Below are 26,688 nucleotides of genomic sequence, written 5' to 3'. Positions count from 1 at the left end.
TAGCCTTAGATTTCTGAGGAACCCAATATGGTCTTCTGCTGTTGTTTCGACCTATTGATAAGAGTTGTGTTGTTAAAGAATTAAAAATTCTCTCATCAACTAGCCTAATTTTTCAGCCTAAAAAGCTTTATGTTTTTCACCATTTTGTATAAACTCTCTAAAAAGTCCCACCACATAGTTATCCATGTCACAGTCGAAGCCTCTGAGATCACATTTTGAACATCAATTGAAACCTTTAACTTGCCACATGATTGGCTGATTGGATAATCACATGAAAGAGCATGTATCCTTAATACACTGGAAAGTGAGTTTATGTACACAGTATATGTTAATCTATTTACTCAGACCATCCAGCAAATGTTAGACATAACATATAAATTAAATGTACAAATATCTGTTACAATTCCAGGATGAAACACTGAAATGTTCACCTCCTTCTTTAGTTGACGCAGGCGAATACTTATGCAAGGCACTGCAATGATTTGGATTTGTTTACTTCCATTGTTCCCTTCTTAAGCACTGCCTGTGTCGCCTTTTATGGTAATGATCTTACCAGATGAGGCATGATAAAAACATTAAACGAAACCAAAGCAAACACTAGCTTACACTTTTCCCATTTTCTTTTTTACATTTTTTTACTATTGCTCATTAGTCTGCTGCTGTGATAGCATCCCACTCAGTCATTAGGAACATGTACAGACTTTCTTCTCTGATACATTTCCTCTTCGTTCTTCTTCTAAAAAATATTAGAAATTAGAACAGTATACTGTTTTTGAAGATGTTTCAATCTGTTTTTGTTTTGTTTTGTTTTGTTTTGTTTTGTTTTTATTTACCCAGAGAGTGTGACTGAAGTTCGAACCAACATCTACGTCACCAGTTTTGGACCGGTATCAGACACAGACATGGTAAGACATGGTTCCATTGTTTAATACATCTGTCTAATCTTCTACCTTTTAAAATATTTGTGACGAGAAAAAAATCCATGAACATGTGAGAACTTGAAATGAAGTTATCATACATTCACTTTGAGATGCTGCATAAAGGTGCGAAGATATATTTTTCAGTTTTTCTTCCTGTTCTGGTGATCATACAAGTGTGATGTTGTTTTATTGAATCATTTATGAGAGCAGGCATTTGGTAACAAGGCAGGACAGAGGAAATGTGTGCATCTTAATCATACACACAATTGGTTCTGGTACACAAGATGAATCACCACATCTGTGTGGCAGCACTTTGTATTCAGGATGAGAGTTAATGGTGAGAAGAACTGTACGCTCTGTCACGTTATATGGAGCGTAAAATGATACTTAAATTACAAAGCAATTATTAGCCACATTAACATGAATCAGTCTTTGAGTGTAAAATGAAAATAAGGCCTGCACTATACGTTTACTTACAATTATTTATTTGTTGTTAATTAATTAATCTTTCTAGTTATAACTAGTTATCATAGCATTCCATAATATACCCAACTACTTAGATGCATCTGCACTAGCCATACTAAATACCTACAGTTCATGTAGATATTTTAAAGATTCTTATTTTTGCTCAAGTTTTTGTCAGTAATGGAATTTGCAATGAAAAGTGTTGTTTACATTAGAAAAGAAAGTAAAACAGAAGCAATTTTACTCTCAGACTAAACAGCGTTGTCCTGTACCATATACCTGTTAGTCTCAGAGTAACACATTTAAAAGTGTAATCATTAGCAAATTACTTGTTGTTTGTCGTAGATATAGTACAATAGCCCTATTATTCGTTATTAGTCATTAGTCGTTATTATTAGTCATTACATTATTCTATACAGGAGGAAATTCTGAGAGCAATAAACATTGCATTTACCAAGTATTCCAGTGCTGATTTCTGTGGTTGATTTGCTTCATTTTTGTTGTTAAATAATATATATTTTTTTTTATTTATGAGGCCAACAGGGTCGTCTGGAATGTAGGTTATTTCTGCATCATTCCTTTATGTCTTTATGTTATGACTAACATATCTTTCTATTTTTTACTCTCCTTAATTTCTGTTCTTTTTTCTCTCTCTCTGTTTTTAATGTTCCCCGCTGCTTCCTTCAGTCTTTTAACCCTTTTCTGTCCTAACTCTGTCCTCCATTGCTTTCTTTTCTGAGCACTCCTGAGTTTTTGCATCATTCTGCCTTACTCACACACTCACACTTCCTTCTCGCAGACTTCGTGTCTGATGACGCTGGAGTGTTGGAGTTGACAGGGGTCTAATACTAAATCAGGTGCTATGCTTAGCGGCAGCGACAGTCAGACGCTTACCCCAAGAGCTCTGCTAATTCTCAGCTTGTTTCAAAAATGCACTGTAGAGCAAAGCTTCTGCTGACTTTAGGAGGTTCAATGTCTCTTGGGCCAGAACTGTTTTTTTTTTTTTCAAAGATCTTTATTGCAAGAAAAAAAAAAAGATTCTATAGACTTTAGACTATTTATTGTACTGTATATGTTTCTGTACAAAATATTCTGTTTAAACTTTGAAATGTTTAAAGTAACACACTTTTTAGCTCATAACATTAAGATGTTTCAGAATCATCGTTCTGGACTGATATCTTTATAGATTAGACTGGTTTGTCCAGGACATCTCACAGACAATCAATCAGACTGATATCAGATTGTTCTTTCTAAGTAAACGTTCGGTATGTTCTAACCACTGCATACTAGGAACATCCCACAAAATCTGCTGTTTTGGAGTTGTTCTGACTAAGTCATCTAGGCATCACTGTTTTTCTTACTCAGAACCTTGCATCTTGCCTATTTTTCCTTCTTATAACACATCAAATTCAAGAACTAACTGTTCTCTTGCTGCCTGATATGTCCTACTTTACAGACAGCCTTCATTTTAACAAAATATTTAAAGTTTTTAATTTCACCGGTCAAATGTTGTAATGTTATTCCTGATCAGTGTACATCACATTAAAAATAGACCCTCTGACAACAACATGCTGCATAATAAGCCTTTACTAATCAGTGCCTGTCAACATCCATCACAGTTTGTCCTTACTCAGGATATACAGTCCCCAGACACTTACACCTTCTCATTCATGCAGTCATCCTATCCAGTACATAACACCATGCAAATACAGGTTTAAGATGAAGCCCATGTCCTGCATCAGAATGGGCACAATGTATGATCTCATAGACTCTTATAAAGCTTCAAATAACATTTCAGAAATGCCCTGGAAATGAAGTGACAAACAAAAGACATCCAGAGATGACAAAGGAGAATGATCAGGTTTAATCAGACAGGTTTGAGTTGACAGGAAGGCTTCAGTTACTCATAAACTCTCTTTATAACTACGCTGAGCAGAAAATATTTAAATTTTAATAACAGATGTCTTGAAAGCTTCACTGTTGAAGACATGGGATCGACAATTCCACACATTGTCATTGTGTTGCCATGGTTACAATTTATTATTCTGACGATGAAAATCCATGCTGTGTAATTTGCAAGGGACTGACATGACTTCGTGTCCCTCATGAACACTTTTTTTTTTAAGTATCTCTTGCTTGATTGCTGTTGCTCTCTTGTCTTCTTTTTGTGATGACCTTTAATTACCTTCTGAGAAAGATCAAAACATTTATGTTGGTTAGAAAACCGCTGGTTCGGTTATGAATACAACGCAGTTCAATGCACATGCAGTCTGACATCCTCTGTGCTTGCTGAAGTCGAAGATTTTATAAACCACTGATGTGGTAACTCCATTGAAGCAAAGTGAACGAAATAATCCTCAGGACGCATGCATTCACCGTTCTGTTGTCTGCAGGGCAACAGATCCAATCCCTGAAGAACTCAATTTAAATTGTCACGTAGTCAGTATTAATCATTAGTGCAGGGACGTCGCTGTTCTACAGAGAAGCTAGCTGGGTGAAGACAGCTCATCTGCATGCATGATCCATAGTGATCATCTGCAAATACACTCTTTGTGTCAGTTTTTTTTTTTTATCTCATTATCTAAATCTTTCGAATGAAAACATTCATATAATGTTGGAATCCGTCAAATGTATCTGGTATAATATTTTTCCTCATGCTAATGATCCACACTTCATCGATTACTGACTTCCATGAAGGTACAAGTCGATACAATGTAATGATGAAATGTTTGTGATGTAAATGATTTTCAACAGTGATTGATGTTTCTCTCGTAGATCTGAATAATTGTTCAGAGATCAATTCTTTAAGACAAATGGAAAGAAAATCCAAATAATATTTTAGAGATAAAAGTATGTAAGAATGAAGGAGAACAAATCTGATATTTGAAAAGGGAAGCATGTACACATCTCAATCTGTCTCTTTGTTATGGTTAGTGATGATGGGGGTTTCACCTGCCAGGATTAATTTGGATATAATCAGTAATTGAGGTGATTAAGCTTCATGATTAAACCTGTATTTCTTACTAAATGGCTTCATTATCATATCTGCAATATTCTATACAGTACAGTACACAGCTCAGATATACAGAAAAGCAAAACACAGAAGATGGCATCAATTTTCATTCTCTCAACATTCGAGCATCAAACCTTTGTTAACACTTGAGCACTCTGATTAGCTTCTCTTTGGAAATCGCTGCTGGTTATGGGGACTATAATTGTTTAATTTTAATAGCTTTACAACTCCTACTCATTATTACCTCTTGGATAATAGTTTGTAAGGTCGAGCTCCTTAATATGTCTGCAGTAACCATGCTGTTAGGTACTGAGATAGAAAGATCTCTGTAAGATCTTTTTTCTATTTTAGTAAAATCCAAATCTCAGGCATCGGCAAGGGCGTTGAAAATTTCCTCCTCTGCAACATACAGAGTCTCCTTTTATCAGGCATGGGGAAATCTTCTCTAAAAGAACAATTCAACAACCAGCTCACTAAATAATCAGGAATAATTGCCGCTTCATGTCAGAATCAGAAAGTTCAGATTGCTGAACTGTTTAGAAAAGATCAGTGTAATGGAAAATTGCTTATACTGCTCTTGTCGTCGGCGTTCCGGCGGCGTCTGATTCAGTAAAGGAACTGAGACGAAAATGTTTCACGCCAGTTCTGTTTTGTTCTGTTATATTCCACTTAAATCTTTTTCATGTTTTGTGTGATATTGATTTATTTTGTTTCAGCTCACAAATTAAATTTACTATTTTACATTTAACCGTCTTAACCAATAGACTAAAAAACAAGACAGGGAAGCGAGCATTTCCACCGTTTCAGGTGAGAGTAGGGGACGAGGTGTAACACCTGCTTATAGCCAGAGACAATCATAAAAGCATCAGCTGAATGAATTCTGCAATACTGTGCAAGAAACAGGAAAAAGAAGAGAACATTTTAGATATCAATTTATGTTCAAAGATGTCCAATGTTCATTTTCAGACGTGTCTAAGGGCTGATCATAAAATATAATAAACGTGAAGAACAGTTTTTCATCACATACATCACCATTAATGTTATTTGTAAAGATTAGATACTACAACATGATGTCACGTCTTTACAAATAACGTTTATGGTGATGCAGGTGATACTTTTCTTTCATGGGGGATTTTTATGGAGGTAAATATGGGGTTTAAATATATATCTCTCTCCTGTCCTTTTTTAAGAATTTTTTGGTGGCATCCCTAATCATAAGATAGGAAAGGGGCGGAGCTTCCAGGTGGTGCCATTTAATATGTCCATAGAGTACTGTGATGTTAAACTGCAGAGCAAAATAGATAAGGATCAGAAAATCTGATAATTTAATAACATTATAATCAGAAGTGAATGTCACTGGATATTGTGACGGTGTAGAGATGAATAAATGGTTCAATTAACCACATATGTTTCGGTCAGCTCAGTTACAACAAATGATTTACCTAATTCTGAAAATTATGACATCATGAATTCAGCCGTGTGTCTGCTGTTTGCATTATTTCTACACAGCATGCCTCGTGAACAACCTGAGTACAAACACGGCTTGTGCGGTAGTTTGCATCCTATTTGTTGCTTTTGCACTCGCTTGTGTCAGTCTCGCACAGGCTGTGCCCTGAAGATAAGCACTGTGATGTGGCTGACTTCACCGCTCGGAAAAACAGGCCAGCGAGCTCAGACAGTGCACTTCATCCTCTCTGACTGCGCAGGAAAAGATATTCAAAACCCCCTTTAATTAGACACGAAGCCAAAATGGCCGTTCTTTAAGCATTGGCCAGGCTGACGTTAGAGTGTAGCGCTGACAGAGAGAAACGAGCGAGCTGTTCAGTCTGCGGGTTTTTGGGATGCACTCGCGAAAATACTGAAGGATTTTTAAAATACAAAGATGCTAAAACACTGATTAGTAATTGGTAAAATACAGCGTGCAGCACATTAAACAAACACGGTGCCTGAGCAAATTAAACGCTAGAATGATAACGCTTCTTTTTAATTAATTGTGCAATGCAACAGCGGATCGGAATACAGTTACATCGACACCTTGGGGAATGACTAATTTGTTAGAGGAGATTTCTAAAGCCATGCTCTAATTGCTAGTAGATAATGAATATAGAAGTCTGCATTCTATAAAGTAAAACAAAGAAAATAAGATTGGATTGTGTGATATTCTCTGCCAAGCCTGGAGACAATCAGGTGGAAACTCTGACAATGATGTGTAAGGAATGGCACACAGTGGACCATGCTGGTCCAGGAAATGATTCCAAGGGAGGTTGTGAAGTGTGTTATTCCACTTATACTCGTATCTATACATTATATCACTGACACTGAAGACTCCTTCCTTTCAAAAATCCTAACCAAAACTTCACACCTACAGTGGCATGGCACACTCGCTGTACTAAACCCTGTAAATGAACTGTTGCTATGGAAACATAACACATTGGAAAGTATGCATCACATTTCGTAAAATTTATGTATCATTGAGTTTTAGAGGTTTTGTGTCTGAGGTTTCCAAAGTTATAAGTGATGTGGCAATTAAAGTGTCTGGTTCCTCGTAGCTTAGCAGGTTTTTACAAATACATTTCTATTGTCATTTTTTTCCCCTTATAAGTCTTACAGCACACACATTTTCTTTCCTCTAAACACTGAAACAAAGTCCTGTATCATGTCTCCAACATCATGTTTATTTCCCAGCATCATGGTTTCTGCTGAGTGCTCGCTTGTTAGACTGCCCTGACAAGCAGAGGAATCAGAAGTCACTGGGTTTATCACAACACGCTAAGCTCTTCCCTTCCTCCATGCCAACACCACACACTCCTGAAGAATTAGGTCAATGGCCATTGCTCCATAAAATTAGGGAACGAGGGAGAACCCCGAGCAGTATTCCTACTTTCTTCTGTTAGCAGTTTCTGTTCTAAATTGCAAAACTGGAAGTGAAGTTTACTTGGTCATGCATGAATTCCCTGATGCATGCCGCTTTTGATCTTTAAATTAATCTCACGTTGAGCCTGCACTCATTTGACGGCTTTCCTGTAACAAACCATGGCTCACATGCTCACATTCTTATTAGAAGAAGAAAAAGCACAGTTTACCATTAGCTGTCAGAATCTGTGTCTGGAATTGAATCTTCAGAAGTAAACATCAAGATGTTTTTTAGATGAAAATACACATCAGTATATGGACAAAAGTTTGTAGACACAAAGAGTGTGATTGTGGAGAGATTGTGGTGTTAGTAACGTCAGGCACTGATGTAGATGAGAAGGTGAGGAGGTCTTAAGGCTGAAGGTTAAGAGCTCTATAGCAGGAGATCTGTCTGGTTTGCACTTCCGGTTCCTGTCTAGCTCTATTTAATGGTTTAGCTTGAATCTGTTTTTTCGGATCTGTTTATCAATGTTTGGCTCTTTATTTCGGTTTTGGAATATTGGACTCAGTTTTGGAATCTGATTTTGTTCTCCCCTGCATTGTTTTGGTTTTCAGGTATTTGATTAAGGATTGTTTGTAATTAACTGGTTTTTGTTTCTTCACATGTGGCTTTTCCAGGCTTTTCTATTTTTTCCCATGCTGTATAAATGTTTAGGGAGAAACTAAAGCTGTGTGAAACAGATTTTTTTTTGCAATTAGCAAAGAAATAGTTAAAATGTACAAACATCTTCAAAAGCACACTTTGATTCTATGTCTTTGAAACTGAGGAAATACTAAAAGGACTTTAGTAAGAAATCAACAGAGGAGCAGAAAGTCCTGATTTCTTTTGTGCTTTTTAGACCTTTTATCTACATAGCGAGAGAGGACTCGTCTAACCCTTTGAGGCCTAGCTGTAAAGAAAGACTCGCTAAAGTGTTTGATAATCGACATGAAAAGAGATGCTGGAATAGTCAGAACAGAGATGCTGATATCAACGTTTATGTCACCAGCGGTACATTTCTGTTGCCTCTGGGAGCCTTAAGAAAAAGCACATTTTTATATTAATTAGCACTGAATCTAAAGTAAAATGGAGTTGAGTAATAATTATAACTGAATGCCAATTAAACACTGGGTATTTCTGGTGTTAATACAAAATATCAAGACCCTCTCAGGATAGAAGACTGATTGCATGTTCCTTTTGTTTTTTTATGCAACAATCTTGGTTATGATCTGGTCTGATTTCCTTTAAACGTATAAATATATAAATGCCCAGATGTTTCAGTGATTTTCAATCCTCCCTAAGCATAAAGAACAGCTTTACATGCTCTTGGAATCCAGACAGTTTGTTTCTCCAAACATTACGCTGAAATTCTTTGCTGTTCCTCTTGTAAAACTCACCAGAGATGTTCTTTACTAGTCGGAGATTTCTTTCTTTCTTTCTTTCTTTCTTTCTTTCTTTCTTTCTTTCTTTCTTTCTTTCTTTCTTTCTTTCTTTCTTTCTTTCTTTCTTTCTTTCTTTCTTGTGATGCAGTTCATCTCAGAGCAGTTCAGTAGTATTAAGGTGCAGTGACTTGGCAGGTGGTTCCATGATAGATATCACTCCAGACGTCTGTCTGCTCTCTAAATAACACTTACAGAACTCAGACGTGCGCTTCCGATCATCATCTTGTTGTACGGTGAAGTCGCTTCCAACGAACCACAGTCCAGACGGAACTCAGGATTCCTTTCACCTTTTGGAGCATTTCCTGCTCCAAAACAACCCAAAACCATTAAACTTCCAGCTCCAAAAATCTCACTTTTATTAATGTGAATTTGTGCACGTATGATTTCATTTGTAATTCATATGAGCTCTTTTATAGATGCCTTTTATACAATCCCATTAAAAACTCCTGACTGACTTCAGGAAAGAGGAAAAAAAAAACTCAAGGTCATTTGAGCATTGCAGTATTTATAGCAAAGCCTCATCTCCCCCCCCCCCCCTCTCTCTCTCTCTCTCGCTCTCTCTTTCGCTTTCTCTCTCTCTCTTGCTCTAAAATGCTGAAAAGCGCTCGGAAACGACAGAGTGGATCAACGGGTTTAATGTTATATGTTTCCGTGGCATCTCTATATTGACGATATGGAGAAAAACATTTTGAAATGGGCTGTTTTATCCTCCAGAGTGGCTGCTGAGGAAACATACAAGTATAATCTTCTGAAGTGTGCTTTAAGGATCGCTCATCAGTGAGCCTGTAGGCCAAAAAAAAAACAGCAGTGATGTTTTGAAGTAAAAGGTCAGGAAAGAATCTTGACTAATCAAGGCCAGTCATTTTGGAGATGGAGAATGGCGGAGCGCTAGTCATGACTCATCCTGCTTCAGACTCTTTATCTCAAAGGGGGAATCAAATTAGCGAAGAAAGTCATCTTCGGGATTGGGAACAGTTCAGAGAAATCAGACTTTAATACTTTTAAAAGTGCTAAAATGTAAAAGGTGAAAAAGTCAAATGTAAAAAAAAAGTCCTGTAAATAACCAGTATTTAATATTAACTAGAACTGGATTTGCTAGATAGCTGTTGGAATAAGTTCTCTGGTATTAGCAAGAAAATCACTTAAACATACAGCCAGTTAACACCAGCATTAGCTAACCTTACCTCTGCATGCCTTCAGTTGAAGCTCATATCTTCTTACGAGGTTACCAGAAGAAAAGACACTCCTCATTTCATACAAGTCTGTGTTTTCTGAGACATTTTATCAAGGTAAAAACATTGAATCCTCACTTCCACATTGCAGTCTTGCAGGTTAGAAGTCTTCAGACACACAGAAACTGTAACTTGAATGCACACCTGCATTGTGTAGTCACTGGGTGGATGTGAAGATTAGAGATCTTTATGATTTGTAATGATTCATTTAAAGGTCTAAAGCAAATGTAAGTTAAAAGTATTTGTATCACAGCAAAATAGAGTAACTTAAAATGAGTAGCTCTCATGCACGAGCTCTGATCCTGGTACTTGAAGAAAAGAGCCACTCTGAGTAATTCTTTCTCTCTTCCAGGAGTACACAATTGACGTATTTTTCCGCCAAAGTTGGAGGGATGAGAGGCTGAAGTTTGACGGCCCCATGCAGGTTCTCCCCCTCAACAATCTTTTGGCAAGCAAGATCTGGACTCCAGATACTTTCTTCCACAACGGGAAAAAGTCAGTGGCTCACAACATGACCACTCCTAATAAACTGCTGCGGCTGGTGGACAACGGGACCCTGCTGTACACCATGAGGTGTGTTCTGACAACTTCATTTGTAGATTATGTGTTGATTATACCTGCTTATTACCAAGTAAGTACATGTACACTATATGGACAAAAATATTGGGACACCTGATCTTTGCATCCATATTCAGTTCTTTCCAAAACTGTTTCCACAAAATTGGAGGCACACAATTGTATCAGACATCTTTGGAGGCAGGAGCATGAAATTTTCAACCTCATTTGAACCATGAGACCCAAACCTGTTTGAACATGACGATGCTCCTGTGCACTAATCCAGCTCCATTAAGATATGCCTTAACATGGGTTGGAGTGGAAGGTCTCGTGCTATAGAGCTCCAACCCTACTGAACACCTTTGGGATGAATTTTTCATATAGATTGCACCCAAGGCCTCCTCACCCTTGTGTCTGAATGAGCACAAAGGAAGGAACTATAACAGAAAATTGGGATTAATTGTGGAATGCAATGCTCAGAAAGCGTATGCCAATCTTATGGTCAGGTGTCCACAGACCATTGGCAATATAGTGTATATATCCTGCGTTAGTAAAAAGCGACGCACACAATTATACCTAATTATCATCAGGGTCTGTTGTTATACAAACATAAACACTGGGGGCAGTACAGCACCATGTGTTTATAACCGACTGAATAAACCAGTACTGCTTTGTTAATGTTTTACAAAAACCTGCTGATGAATGTAATTTGTGATTGACTGTGACAGCAGTCACGATGACAGCAGAAGGTTTTATAGGGGAAAAAAACTTGTGGGTGTGTTTGTCATCAGTGTGCATGAGATCGATAGACTTTTTACCAATCGATTTTTAATCTGGCAGATTATGATACTTTCTACATCCTGTAGATGTATATATAAAACAAAGGTACGTTTGTGAGCAATGATGCTGAACAAAACCCATTATGGTTCATGTAAACATGGGGAGATCACACAAAACCCCCACACAGAAACCTGAACAATCGATCTTTAATCCATGATTGGATCAGTCATCACCTTACAGTATTTTTTTTTACAATACTAAATCACACATAGGGAAATATCTCTCAGACAAGTCTAAGCCCCCAGAGGAATGTCTGGTAAAGGCCAGTTAGGTTTGAGAGTAATGCCTTTGGTGCTGGTTAAGTAGATCTCAGAAGGAGTAGGACGATGGAAGCCTGCGGTCCAGACTTAGCAGTGTGAAATGAAAAGTGCTTGAAGAATGAATTAAAGAATTGAATTGTGACTGGAATGGCCAGCAGCCGTCCAGAGCGATGTGCCCATCTGCCGTAAAAAGAGCAGGGCAATTCAAGTCTATTGACATTTATAATGTACCCCAGGGGCTTTCTGTACACACACACACACACACACACACACACACACACACACACACACACACACACACACACACACTGTGTGACAGGACAGTCGAAGTCAGTAAGAGCTATTCATCTGTCCTCAGGTTTGATTTCTTTTTTCTTCTGGATTTTAGAAAAGACCTTCGAATGGATGATAAGCAAACGACATTAACATATTCTGCCAGTCAAAAGTGATAGAACACAAGGTTTCATAATCCTATTTACAGATTTATGCAAAACTTCTAAGTGTCCTAGTGATGAATCAATGCTTCTATTAAGGCTTCTCCATTATTGCATCAGTATAAGTTCCACTAGATGTTACAAAAAGATTTTTGTTTTCTAATAAAGGAAGTAAAATATTACTTAAATAGACCACATTCCAGATAAAATAAAACAGAAACAAAAAAACTCATTCACAAACTGACCCCTTAGACTAGAGAAACATAAGAAGAATTGACCTTGTTAAGTTTTTCACATTTTTATCACATTTTTGACTTTTGTAACGTGTAGCATTGAAAAAATGGTATTTTGTTTTGTGGACTAAGAAATCTATTTGGAAAAGGTCAAAATATTCACATTGAGTTTTAAAGCAAACTATTACAACACATTAAGTGCAAATAATTAAAAAGGCTAGAATGGATTTATTGCGTTCATCAATACCTAGTGAACATGAAAATAATGAAATAGTGCTATATTTAGAGCTCTTGGTAGACACCTTCTTCCAGAGTAACTCAAATGTATCTCATTTATACGGCTAAGCAGGTGAGGGTTAAGAGCCTCTCTCTGGGGTCCAGCAGTGGCAGGTTTAACTCATGACCTTCCAGATCAATAATCCAGCATCTTAACCAATAAGACACATTTCATTAGCGCTGAGTATATTTCAGAGTTTCCCCTTTTCTGTTTTGTGTCATGCAGTACACTTTAGTGTTTTCATCTGCAGGTTCACACACGTTCAACTGTAATGTTTTTGCTGTTGTATTATTTTTTATTAGTGAATGGTGATTTATCCACTATTGCTCCTGTATCCGTCCTTTCATTTATCAGGATACACTGTGTACTGTATAGAAAGACAGAAAGTCAGAGTGGTGTGAACATGGGCTTTAATCCCTATGAAGGTAGAGTGTAGTTCATTAGGAACACATGATTAGTTGCAGTCTTGTAGGTGTGATAGGACGTCGTTCTCTTTCGGCCTTGAACTGATGTTCCTGTGCTCTTCTGAATCGAAAGCCCCATTTGAATGAGTATGCTGTGAAGTTGTGATGCAGCGCTGATGTTTAATGATGGTTATGTGTAGAGAGATGATTGTATTGTAGATGCCTGTGATGTATGTTCCACCCCCTTTCTTTTTTTTTTAAACTGCATGCCTGTCATATTAAAATGAGAGGGTTGAACAGAACGCCTTGTGGAACAACGGATGATCTGATGTTCAAGCTGTAATTGCTCCTTACATATAGATTTTTTACTCTGGATTATTAATCAGGGCTTGGAATTTTATCTTTAGTGTAATACCTTATATTGAGTTGGGACATCAGCCATAGTTTTTGGGGGTTTTCTGAATGTACATTTAATATGAATGATCTCATAACCTGATACACTGACAAAAATTATTGATCAAATTTATGTGTTCATATTTTTAACCTGGGCATCAAACCTCATGTAAAGAAATCATGTATGTGTTATTTTATTTTATTTTTTTATCTTGACACGATGCACTAGTTTTGATTTGAGTCACAGATCATTACATGGAGCACAACAACAACAGTTAGATGGACCCCATGCCACACCCCGGCACTACACACCATCCCTGATTATCTTCCTATAATAACATGCCCTGTTGTGCTTTATATCAACATTTACATTATTATATTACATTAAATAAAAAAGAATCACTCTTTATTTCCAGTAATGCACAGAAACTAGCAAACACCATCAACAACAATTATTAGCTTGTCTCTGTAGCAACATAAATGTCAACCTGTCCTTGTTTGCAATCCCACACTCACACCTGCTTCTCATTAGGACCTGCATGTACACCTCCAGTCGAAAGGTTGTGCACACAGAATTAGCAAAAATATTACTTGCAGTTAAGTAAAAAAAAAAACGAATTCTTTGTAGAACTCGTTAACTTCTGAACCTCTCAGATCATAATGAGACTCCAAATGAGTGCTTCATTAAACACAGGAGCACTTGGAGGGTAAGCCCCTTAAGCTTTTGTAATAAAAATCTCATGGACAGTGTTAAGTGTTATCTGTAAAACATCAATGTGTGCTGTGCTAATGAGAGCAATAAAGTTCTTGGCCTTTGGATTACTTCTTAATTGTCATAATGTTTAGTAAACGCTTTATCCTGGTGTTGGTCATGGAAGTGTGATGGAAGTGTAATACACCCTGGTGAAAGGTTCAACATCACGTCCATCACAGCAGGGGCCATGTTTAGAGTCTCCAGTCTGTCTAGAGACCAGGGGTGTTAATATGACAAAAATAACATCTTACAATATTTTTATAAGACACAATACTCCATGTATCACAGTGAACATGTTCCTGCAAAGATTCGGTACATTTTGCTGTGTTTATTGACATTTTTTTTTTTTTTTTATCAAAATGTTAAAGACTAAAAAAATTTTTTACAACCAAATAAACATCAATTTGGAAAACATTCCACAATAATGTAATAATTTGACAACATATGGTGCACATTTCCATCCTTTAGCGCAAAAAAAGAGGTCATGTGATACGTTATTGGCCAGCGGTAGCGCTCTGGACATTTAACACCTAAGCCGTTAATAATGCCCTACCTGAGCCAATACACATAAATATATTTGAGATGGTGCAGTTTGCAGCAGATGCAAGTTGCAAAATCTGACCAGTGCGCTCTCTGACCATCCAATCAAAGAGCGTGAAAATGCCAGTATGTTTGGACGCCTGCAAAGGGCCTCAGAGTGACCAAATCGCAGTCTGAACGGTTGAAGCAACAGCCTCAGGCTACATGGAGTTTATGCAAAAAAAACACCTGCAGTGCTCACAGTGAAAGTCTTACTGTAATACGTGACGTGACTGAAATCTCAAAAAAAAACTCAATCGTAAACTTTGACTCAGTGATGCAGCAGAGGCAGCGCACTCGAGAGTAACACTATGATTGAAAAGAGAATAGACTATTGGTAATAATTTCACACATATTCATAGACAAACTTAAGTCAATGATTCCGGTGGCCACTGCTGGATAGACAGGGTGGTATTAGGGATACTACGATTTTGATCAGATGATGCAGATGCGAATCTAAATCATAATCCATTTTAATATTAACAAGATTGTTGGGGTGGAGGATGAGAATACGCTCGTGTTTGTTGTGACGGCAGCTTTTTGATGATTTTTTGTTCACGAGGAGTTTGTTTTTCTCCGCTTTGTTTTCAGTTCTCAGGAAAAGCGCCGCCTCCTTTTTTTTTTAGTACAGGAATGTCATCAGCCATGTTTGTCAGTCTAGTGAAGGTGAAAAAGACCATGTCATCAGAAAGACAATTGAGCCACAGCCAGGTACCCTAAGCCTATTTCTCTGCATTAAAGCATGTCGCAGTAGATGCTAACACTGCAGCATTCCTAAACAGAGCTGACAGACACTGAAGAAATGCATATTACTGTTGTAATTTGTCATGACAGGCTCAGTCTAGACTCAATTTGCACAAATGACCATTTAACCGTTGAGACAGGGTCTGTCTGACTTGTTAAATAAAAAAAAAAAAAAGGATTTTAAATAAGAATTAATGCACAAGTTAATGCTCAAGTTTCTCTGAGAACTTTAGAGAACCATATAATGTTCCATCATGACGATCTCAAGTTTCTTGCACATAGGCCTCACTGAGCCCATTAAACACCTTTACGATGAACTGGAAATGGAGCCTCCTGAACATCCCCACATGAGTATCTGATTTCACTATTTCACTTGCTCTTGTAGAGGAATCATCACTAATTCCCAGAACCACGCTCCAAAATCGAGTGGAAAATCTTTGCAGACCAGAATTGTAAAACTTATAATAACTAAATCTGGAATCAAACTTCTATCCACTAAGTGTACAGCATTTGACAAGCAACCTTTTTACAGAGGTCATATTTTAAAAGTGTTGATCATCTACACTACAGGAGTATCAAATGTTGGAGTTTTGAGGCACTGGTCTTCATGGAATCCTAAATATCTCTGCATGAATTTAGATGGAGACATGAGAGATTCATGGCTGTTTTCCCCCGAAGCATCACTCCAGCTTCTTCACTCATTAGGAAGTACAGTCATGCATAGTGAATGAGAATTAAACACATCAGACTTTTAAAAAAACGTTACCCATCATTATTTCTCAGGCCTCAATATTCATTAACACACATTAAGATGTCACTAATTCTAAAAGTACTCCAACCCCAATTTTTTTTTTACAGGAAACAAATCCATACATTTGAGATGTCAAGGGAAATGATACTGCTTCAGCTAAATATCACTGTCTGCAGTACAATCTTAATACAGCTGTGGGGTTCTCCCTGCTATGGAGCGCTAAATAGTGCAACCACAAGCATTTCTGCTAATTTAAAATGAAAAAAAAAAAAAAAATCAATAAACCTATCAATAAGACACTAAAACTATAACAACAAGAAAACCAATGGATTTAAAAAATAAAACAAATCCTGCTGATTTGGAAATAAACCTCCCACATGGGATTTGGTTTTGTGCTTTCGATGGATCTCTAAGGCCACTCAGTATTTGAGGAACTCCTGATATTAATGTTATTTTAAAGGACATTTTTGAAACAAATAAATAAATAAAAAAGAAGCATGACTTTGTGTTAATATGTACAATGATAGTATTTGAGAAAACCAGTGAAGCGTGGTTATGATGTATAATTAGCTCTCCATATGGTTATAAGGTTTGAATAGAACCTGGTGGGTTTCTCTCTCTGATTTTAGGACGTGCATCAGACATGCCTTGTGTTTTGGGTTGCAGCATTTCTCTGTAGAGAGGAGTAGAAATGTGATACGTTCTGGACACAGAGAAAGAATGTTGAATTATTTATATAATTAGATAGAAATGTATTGTGTCTATATAATGTTATGTTCACGGAGGTAGCAGAGCTGAAGATGTTGAGATGTTCATGGGAGTGACGACGATGGACAGGATTAGAAATGAGTTTAGAGGAAAAACGCATGTAGGATGTTTTGGAGACAAGGTGAGGGAGGTGAGATTGAGATGGTTTGGAGAATGCTGAGGATGGAGCCACCAGGAAGGAGGAAAAGAGGAAGACCAAGGAGGAGGTTTATGGATGTGGTGAGGGAAGACATGCAGGTAGTTGGTTTGAAAGATGCAGATGTAGAGGACAGGGGGGTATGAAGACAGATGATCCACAGTGGAGACCCCTAATAGTAGAAGCCGAAAGAAGAAGAAGACTGTAGTGTGAAACTAAACTAAATAAATCTCACCACATTATCTGTGTAAAGCTGCTTTAAGACAATGTTCATTGTTAAAAGTGCTATACAAATAAAAATGAATTGAATTGAATAAAACTGAAAGCATTACCCTTATCTTTGATAAACAGACTCATAAATATGAAAGCACATTATGAGGTCATGATTTATCATACTAGGTTGTGGTGTAAAGTTTATTCTTTCAGCATCATCCTGTAGGAAACAACAAAACAGAGCAATTTGATCAAAGAGCACTTTATATATTTGCAGATTTCATTTAATTCATATGAACCTTGATGTGAGTTGATTTGAACTTGGAACTCGGGCAGGGAAAATGATCTTAAGTTTCTTGACGTGTTTTAAAGATCAAAACAAAAATGCAAGGAGTAAATTGTGGTTCCCCATTCGGGAACTTCGAGCTGTGTCGTAACGCTTTGGGCGTCTTGTTTCCTCGGGGAACTAGGTTAACACGTAATCCAAATTAATGCATAAGTAGAAAACGAAGTATGAAGAATTGTCCATCATTACTGTAGAAAGTGAATAAAATTCTCTCCTTTTTTTTTTTACACGTTTTCTCTCTCACAGCACGACTTATTTCATCAGGTGTACCTTTACAGCAGAAAAAACACAGGGAGTAAAAACAGCCCATAAACCTGGAACATTTCAGAGTCGGGTGAAGTGTTTATGATTTTTCTTTCCTTTTTCATTTTCACTAAGTTCAGGGCTCAGTATCCAGGCATACGCTGGGGGGTTCTTTCCAACTTATTTCCTCTATTAATATAAAATTCTGTTCATATTTACCTAAAATATCACTTCACAATCACAACACACTGGAATGAAAGGATGAATGTATTTAATAAAACAGAATGTTTACCCAATGATCAGATCAGAAGTTTAAACAGCAACACTAGTGAGGTTGTGTATGTGTAAGAGTGATAGCACTATTGTCTGAGTGAGCTGTTTGAAAAGATGGGGTTTCAAAAGTCAAGTTTATTTCTATTGCGCTTTTCACAACAGACATTGTCTCAAAGCAGCTTTAAATTAGAGTTTAACAGTGAAGGTGAATGGTGTGTGTTTATCCCTGATGAGCAGCCATGGTGACTGTGGCAAGGAAAAACTCCCTTAGATGTTATGAGGAAGAAACCTTGAGGAACCAGACTCAAAAGGGGAACATCATCATTTGGGTGACTTCAGGAGTGTGATTATAGTCTTTAAACACTACAGAACACTGGAGAGTGAGAACTAACATGAGCACTGGAATGTGAGATGTAAGAAGCCTCGGGATGGGGAGAGAAAGAGAAGCAGTGGAGAGGAATTAGCGTAGCTGCTGTTCATGATATTAACAGCACAAGTTGATAATGTGCATGTGATCAGATGTTCTGGAGCACAAGGTTATGATGTGATGTGTGTTATGTGTAGAACTCGCTACAAAGATTTGTCTCTAATCTGCACTTAAACTGGGTGAGTGTGTCTGAGCCCCGAACACTGTCAGGAAGACTATTCCAGAGTTTAGGAGCTAAATGTGAGAATGTTCTACCACCTTTAGTGGAGTTTGCTATTCTAGGAACTACTAGAAGTCCAGAGTTTTGAGATCTCAGGGAGCGTGACGGATTGTAGCGTGTTAGAAGACATGGCTACATGGAGATAAACCATTTAGTGTTTTGTAGGTAAGAAGCAGTAGTTTGTAGTGGATTTGAATCTTAACAGGAAACCAGTGTAGGGATGAGAAGATTGGGGTTATATGGTGATATTTTCTCGACCTTGTGAGAACTCTGGCTGCTGCATTCTGGACAAACTGTAGCTTGTTTATTAATGATGCAGGACTTCCACCTAGTAATGCATTACAACAGTCCAGTCTGGAGGTCATGAACGCATGGACGAGCTTCTCTGCATCAGATATAGACAACAGGTTTCTGAGCTTAGCAATATTTCTAAGGTGGAAGAAGCTGTTTTTGTAACTTGGTTGATATGATTTTTAAAAGACAAGTTGCTCTAAAATAACTTCCAGGTCTTTTACTGTTCAACTAGTAGTTACAGAACATCCGTCTAACTGCAGGTTAAAATGCTGGAGCTTCTGTATACTGTTTTTTTGGCCGATGAGCAAAATCTGTATTAGTTATGCGTCATGTGTCTGCCTTTATATGTCTCAAAAGTAGCATGTGTTATTCTGCAATCATTGTACTCCGAACTCTGAAAGTTGCAAGTGGATTTTTTTCAAGCTTTGATCTAAGCAAAGTGTTTGAGCTTGAAAACAGACAGCCAGACCAAGATCATACTTGTTTATCTACTCTCTAAATTTGATAAGATATGAGAAAATTATACCTTTATTCGTCCCACAGTGGGGAAATTTCTAGATAAATATATAAGATGAACATTAATTATTTTTGTGTGATTAGGTTGATTTTCTGGCTCATCATTTTACATAAAAATAAATATAAAAACCAAAAAAACCCAGAAAACATCTTACCTCAACACAAAAGCAACTATTCAGTTTTATTAAGTCTGTTCAGTGATTTTGGGAAGGTGGATATTGTTTAAGTTCCCAAACATAATTTCTGCACCACGTTTTCATGTTAGTGGTCAGACTTTTACAAGTTCAAAACACGACTGGCCAGTAAAGAATGTACTGTAAGTTCTCCATATGTCCACACATGTCCATTGTGTTTAGCAGATGCAGCGATCTTGAAAGGACGTCCTAAATTTCATGTGCAGGCCACACTGAGAGGGGTAACATGCTGCCTCTACAGTCCTCCCCGCTTCACATTGCTAACACATATGTCCCTCCCCACCTCCCAGTCGGACACGGCGTGATTTATCGAGCACTCGTTCAGTCTGACAGAAGGGTGAAGAGCCTGGATGAAGCAAGCAGCTCTTGTCCAGGAAAACAGAGGAGGAAAATTAATGAGGAAGTGTGACTCGCCACTGAATCACAGCCGAACACATGTGTCAAGCTGCTTCCTTTTTAGAGAATAGTAACAAGCAACAGAGCAATCCAAATAAACCAACTCAAGGTTCTCTTCACTTTATTAGATTTAAGGGCATGTCTGAAGTGTCTGGACTTGGTGCTCCATAATCACATTCCTCACTGAGGATCTGTTTAAAGGCTTTTTATCTGAAGGGAAAAGGTGATACAGAATTGTCCATCAGTACATTTATATACACGTATTGATACGTTAATTAAAAATTAAAAAAACGTTGATGCGTAATATTTTGTTCCTAATGAGCCAGGGGTGCAGCTGGGGTATTTATCAGTGTACTTAATTACTTTTAGTCACAGATAAATCCAAAGTGTAGGACACAAACCTTTGTGTGACTTGTATGTCAGAAGAAGTTGGCCCCGGGGACCTTTTGGCTGTGTTCGGTTACCCTGACCTCTCTATGGTGTTCATATCCTGTTTGGGCAGCCAGTCGTAGCAGTTTGTTAGCCTGGGATTAGCTGCCAGTGTGGAGCACAGAAAGCAGCCTGGCTCTGCTTTCCTCAGCCTAGCCTCCTGAGCTGGCTCTGACCCAGCACTCAATAGCAGTCTACTCAGGTTAGGATTTAATTGCATGTTCAGAGCTATAACAGGCTGTAACTTTAAAGCTTATTGGCAGAGTGATGTCACAGAGCCAATACGAACCCATGTAGAATCTCCTATACTGCGATAAAGTCCCGAGAGGACAGAGAAAGGACAAAGTTTGTGTGAGGCTTCAGAAGCATCAAGGTAGAAATTAATTACTAGTGTTAAGTAAACGGCGCATATTATTGTCTAAAGTCCTAAAACATTAACCAACAGCAGTTTCCACTTAAACTTGTTTAAATACTTGGTTATCTCTGTATAAAGACTTGGTGCAGTTGGTTTGGTGTAATCCTCTCTCACAGCAGGAGACATCAGATATGACCAGTTCAGCAAGTCGCTATCATCAGAAATAACGCTAAACATCCATTTAATGATCAGTCACGCTAAAGATTTTGTGAGGTTATATCTTATTGACTTCATTACAGACCAAGAACTGCATCATTACAGCACTTATTTAAGATCTGCTCCAGTATTGCTGACATTGGTGCAATCACAATAGCACTGTTCTCCAGAAGAGGGGTTTTGGATTCAGGGAACATTATTTGTATGTTAGTGGACAATGTGTTATTAGTCAGCTTTCTCAGTCAGGTCGCTCAGGTTCTCACTCGGAATCTGTAATGAGCACCGAGGTTTTGGTGTAAATGACAATAGTACAGTAGTAGTATAGTAGTTTCTTAATCCTTACTAGGAAATTAGCCGTATTAGTCCTTCCTTCATCAAAAGTGCAGCTAGGTGTTGAATATGATTAGCACAGTGACTGAACCTCAATCTCATTATCTCAACCGTTCAGGGGAAAAGTCATTGCTCGTTCTCTGGGTCAGATTAAACACTGTCCAAGTCAACAAGCTGGAGCTTAATGAGGTCTGATCTTAGGGTTGCCTTAAATGTCTCTTCATGGTGTATTAAGTATTTATAAACATACTGTATATACAAAAATCTTATTATATAAAGACCTCACATCACTTCTGAAGGTTTTCAACTCTTGATGGCTCCTGGCCAACAATTTCCATTTGTTTAGCAGATCTTTCTTTTTACCAGCATTTCCTCTGGGGTGTTTACACCTTACACACAAATGCTAGTACTATATTACACCGTACTGGTAGCAGTTAAAAAAAAAAGAAGAAAAAACATGAATTCTGTCCATTAAAGAATTTTTTTCTGTCATGTACTCAGTAACAAGTCACTCAGAAACTCTTCAGCTGTAGATATGATGGAGTGGATGGTGGATGCATACGTTTTTCTCTATGAGAATATTTTTATAGGCCCCCATTGCAAAAAAGCATTTCTGCTAGTAGCCTAAAAATAAGGGTCTTGCAGGGTTTCCAAGCAACAGGCTTCTGACGCAGATTAATACAATGCCACTAACGGCCCTGAACTGATCTTCCCCTGTACCCGTTCTTGCTCTTGTTTTTGTTCTCTTCCATGCTTACGCCACTCACTTTCTAGCATCTTTACTTAGCTATAATTACGGAGAATGTTTTATCGCTGATTGGTCATTCACAATGTGTGAAAATGCACAGGGCCATTATATAAAGACCGCACTCAGCCTGGCTTCAGAGCAGGAACAAACCAAAACACATACTTTCTCTTCCCAGTCCACTGTTGGAGGTCCACAGTTCTAAATAAAGTCCCTTGTTTTTGGACACTAATACCGATGGGCCATGATGTAATGAATCCCATGGACATTCATCAGAACATGTCTGGTGCAGTCTAGTGCACTGTGATTAACTAGCCAGGCAGTGGCTCGCTCAGTGACTTCAAGACTTGTCAGATATCGATTTTTCCATGCTTGTAATTTACTGTTAAAAAAAGTCATGATAAACGATATAATTATCCAGAATAAAAAGCCTTAAAATTAAGTAATTTCTCCAGTTCAGATAGCCGATGGACGGAAGAATAGATTACTGTTTTTTTATTAGTTTAGAATCATAATGAAGGCATTTATGTTAAAAAATACCTGGAATTAATCTGAAACTGAAAAATCAAGTCTTCAAACAAATCCCAAATATTTAAATTTTTTAATTGTACTCATGATGAAACTTTATATTTTACATTCAAGTCCCTGAATTGGCCTCGCTGCTTCTCCTGTTTGTTTGAGAAAGCAGTTTTAAGAAAATATTAATTATTTGGAAATAGTACCAATATATTTAATATACATTTGGACTGAGAAATGAACACCAAAGTCTAGATTCATTTAATTATTTGCATTTTATCTCAGAATCTAATTTTGCACCATAGGCCTTTATTCAAATTATTTAATATTATAAATGTAATTTTAATTTAGCATGTTCATTTTTGTAACTTGCATTGAACAAAATCCAAAAGTGATGTCAGGAGCTCAGAAAGCGTGTCTGATACAAATCTGTTTCTGATGGATGAACAATGAAATGAAATGAGCCTGTTATTTTCTGCTACTTGCTCATTAAAACAGTTTATACTTCAACACGGTTGAATTCTTCATTCATCAGGTGTGGGTTCATTTTCCATAACAGCATCTCTGGCAGTAGTTCAAACTGTAGCACGAGTGACAGGTTTATATTAAAGTTCTCGTACTTTAGTGTTTCTATAGTAACAGCTCGTGCACAGGGGCTTCTACTGCAGATTCTACACGACCTCTGATAATAATAATAATATATTAAATGCGCGTTGTGAAGTTTTCAGTTAGAAATTGCAACAATAAAGGAAGGAGTCTCCAGTGACAGCCTTGTAACAGTTAGTCATTTTTAAGACAGAGAAGCATTGGATTTGTGGTTTCCTTTTAACATGACAAGCTTTAATTCTTTTATATTTTTTGGCATTGAGAAAGAAATAGAGAGAAGGAGGAAATGACTGTTTAAAGCTGCTATAGCATAAGTGACAACAGGAGCTTTTTTTCTGGACGTACCCGATTGTTTCTGATGCCTACGTCTGGATGGAATGTTTCCAATTGTAGACCAGGGTGTCATATTTTTCCAGACTTTTCTTGCCCCGTCCCAACTTTTTAAAAACATGTTGCAGCCATCAAATTCAAAATAACCTTATTTTTCCCCTTAAAATTGTACAATAATTTTACTTAGTTTAAACATATATGTTCTATTGTGAATACATTTTTGTTTTATGAGATTTGCAAATAATTGCATTCTGATTTTATTAACATCTTACACAGTGTCCCAACTTTTTTGGAATTGGGGTTATGCATCATCTTGCTCAAGTGAACCTGCAGGAAAAAAACACAACAGAAATACAGACACTTCGGCCGGCATATGTCTGAATTATTGAGGAAAAATGTCAACATGTCTGCACATTCACACAGTTCCAACTCACACTGACTTTCTTCTGAGAGAACAATGTCTGTGTATAGGAGAAGAGGAAGTTACAGGAGCTTGGCCATGTGCTGAAAAGAGATACATTTCACTGGAATCTCCTGGTGTATAAAACACATCAGGATTTAACTGTGTATCTTTCTGCCTCTTTTTCTGAAAGCTCTTTTTATCTGCTTTGTGAAAGTATGGTGTCAAGGATTGAGTCATCTTTCTTCCCTTTGATTAAAAAGCGATGACATTTGTCTTCCTTTGTGCTTTCCGAACGATGAACTCCTTGAGCCCTTAGAACACTTACTCTGGTGATAAGAACATAAACATAGGAGCATAGGCACATAGCCACATCGTTTTCTACAGGGGCTGGAAAATCCAATAGATCTTTTTTTTTGTTTGGTGGCGATGAGTCAGAGTGAGACTTCACCCATACACCTGCACACGTGCTGACGAAGACACAGACCTCGAAACAGGACAAGCCAAGGCAACAACAAAGCACTTGCTGACCTTAAGAGCAGGACGAGAGAACAAAAACCTGTTGTTTCACTTGCTGTCTAATGAATTATGTGGCTGAGGAGCGACGCCCACGGTCAGAAGGAAGCGGACTCAAAGAAAAAAACAGTCCGAATTGAAATTGAAGCCGAGATCTCATTCAGATATAGGAAAGAGGAGAACGTGCACTTTACAGCCAAAAGTACCTCAGAATCCCTAAACATTACCCCCATATGAGGGTCTTTCCAGCATGGAAGATACGACAAAAATATCATATCAGGCCAAATCAGGACATTTCTACTATACACGCTGTGTATCACAACATACTTAAGCTTCAACCAGTCTGCAGTTACAGAGTCAGAGGTTGTTTAATGTCTACAAATAAATACAATGAAATCAAATCAACAGCATCTGTTCAGTACCATTTAATTTGCAAGTATTAAAAACTTCCAATGATATCTCAAAGAATATCATATCATCACTATAATCAGATACATCACTATAATAAGTGATATATCGCCCAGCTCTCGGTGCTCTCCTAACATTTATTACAACATTTACACCACACGGGTGTCTAGAACGTCTCTGTATGCCTTCACTGAGAAATAATATTCCAAAATATTACTCAACGATGCTTTCGTGCACAAAGCAAGCGCCATGAAGACATGGTTAATGGACTGGAAGAATTTGAGTCCCCTCACAAGATCAACTTAAAATATAATAGAAAGCCGTTCCCAGAAAAGTGGAACTAATCACAACAGCAGATTTTTTTTAATTAGAGATCACTAATCAGCTTTATTATAGCTGCTCAGGAATAGAGATGCACAACACCGAGTGATTTGGGAAGAGAAATTCTACTAGTAGTAATTTTCATTTAAAATCTAAACAGTGAGGAAATGGTTTGAAATGATGAAGTCAGATCTCAGATAGTGAAGGTGAAGTCAATTTTAAAATGTAAACCATCTCCAAATCATTATGTCGCTCTGTAGACTGTTTGTTGTTTTGCATTTGCAAGGATTTTATAACAAACTTTACACAATAAAGAATATCCAGAATAAAATTAAACAAATATTTTGTGACTCCAACGAATTAAAATTTTCTATCATTTTTTTGTCTCTAAAACGGGCTTCATCACAGTCGTTAGAAAAATGAATTGCATTTTGTAATATAAAGCATATGTTTTTAAATTGTATAAATGAGTTAAACTAGTCGGTATAATACAAGATTTACACTTTCAAATTGTGTACGATGATTTTTCCAATGACATGTAAATCTTAGGTATAACAAGCACCAGTTTAAGCTCTCGTTTACTCATAACAATGGTTTTTCTTTGCTTTCGATAGAAGTCAAACAAGCCGTTATTCGTCTCCCCAATGAATATGGTCTCTCATGTGCCGATATGCAGCGTGTTCACTAAAGCATTTCCTGGAGCAGTGATCATTTCAGCGCAGCAGCATGATGCAGTGGGAATACTAACTCTAAGCTACTCTCATTGATCCTCCACAACAGTATGACGAACGCCGCCACTTTGGACAAATTCCAAAAATCTCTCTCATGTCAAGGGCAATCTCAAAAAGGTCATTCGTGAAGAAGAGTATGGCTGACAGAGTGGATTGCAGGCCCTTAGCATGACAGCCTTCAGGTCACCAGAGTGTGAAGAAGTTTCATGAACCTGTTTGATGCTTGTTAATTAATGTCAACAAAGCAAAAGTGCACCACAGTTCATTTGCAAGGGTCTGAACATCATAGACATTATGTCTGTGTATTACCCAGGAGACACCAAGCTCTTTATCTCATTAAGCATTTAAAGATGCTGGTAGAGATGAGAAGAGAGAGAGAGGAATGCAGGAGGAAGTGTAGATGCTCGGTAGAGCGTGTAGTTTATGTGCTGCAGTATATCTTGGAAACAAGCCTAGAATATATAAATAGGAAAGTTGTCTTTTTTTTTTTGAGAGAGAGAGAGCAGAAAAGTCTTCTTTTCTGAATTTATCTGCATTGTAAACTGTACTTGTAACACAGAATACCGTTCT

At 37.5% G+C, this 26,688-nt stretch overlaps 1 protein-coding gene across 1 annotated transcript in view; it reads left to right on the top strand.

Moving 5' to 3' along the window:
• gabra3 (gamma-aminobutyric acid type A receptor subunit alpha3) overlaps positions 1-26,688 on the top strand; it is a 109,260-nt gene that overhangs the window by 45,476 nt on the left and 37,096 nt on the right. Inside the window, exons 4-5 of the mRNA XM_083564379.1 lie at positions 838-905; positions 10,318-10,538. Of these exons, the coding sequence (XP_083420505.1) occupies positions 838-905; positions 10,318-10,538 (289 nt within the window). The remainder of the gene's footprint in view (positions 1-837; positions 906-10,317; positions 10,539-26,688) is intronic.

This window comes from Silurus aristotelis, assembly GCF_946808225.1.
Source record: "Silurus aristotelis genome assembly, chromosome: 16".
Taxonomy (NCBI): Eukaryota; Metazoa; Chordata; class Actinopteri; order Siluriformes; family Siluridae; genus Silurus; species Silurus aristotelis.
Note: the sequence above shows the minus strand (reverse complement) of the source record. Positions and strands in the feature narration are given on the sequence as shown.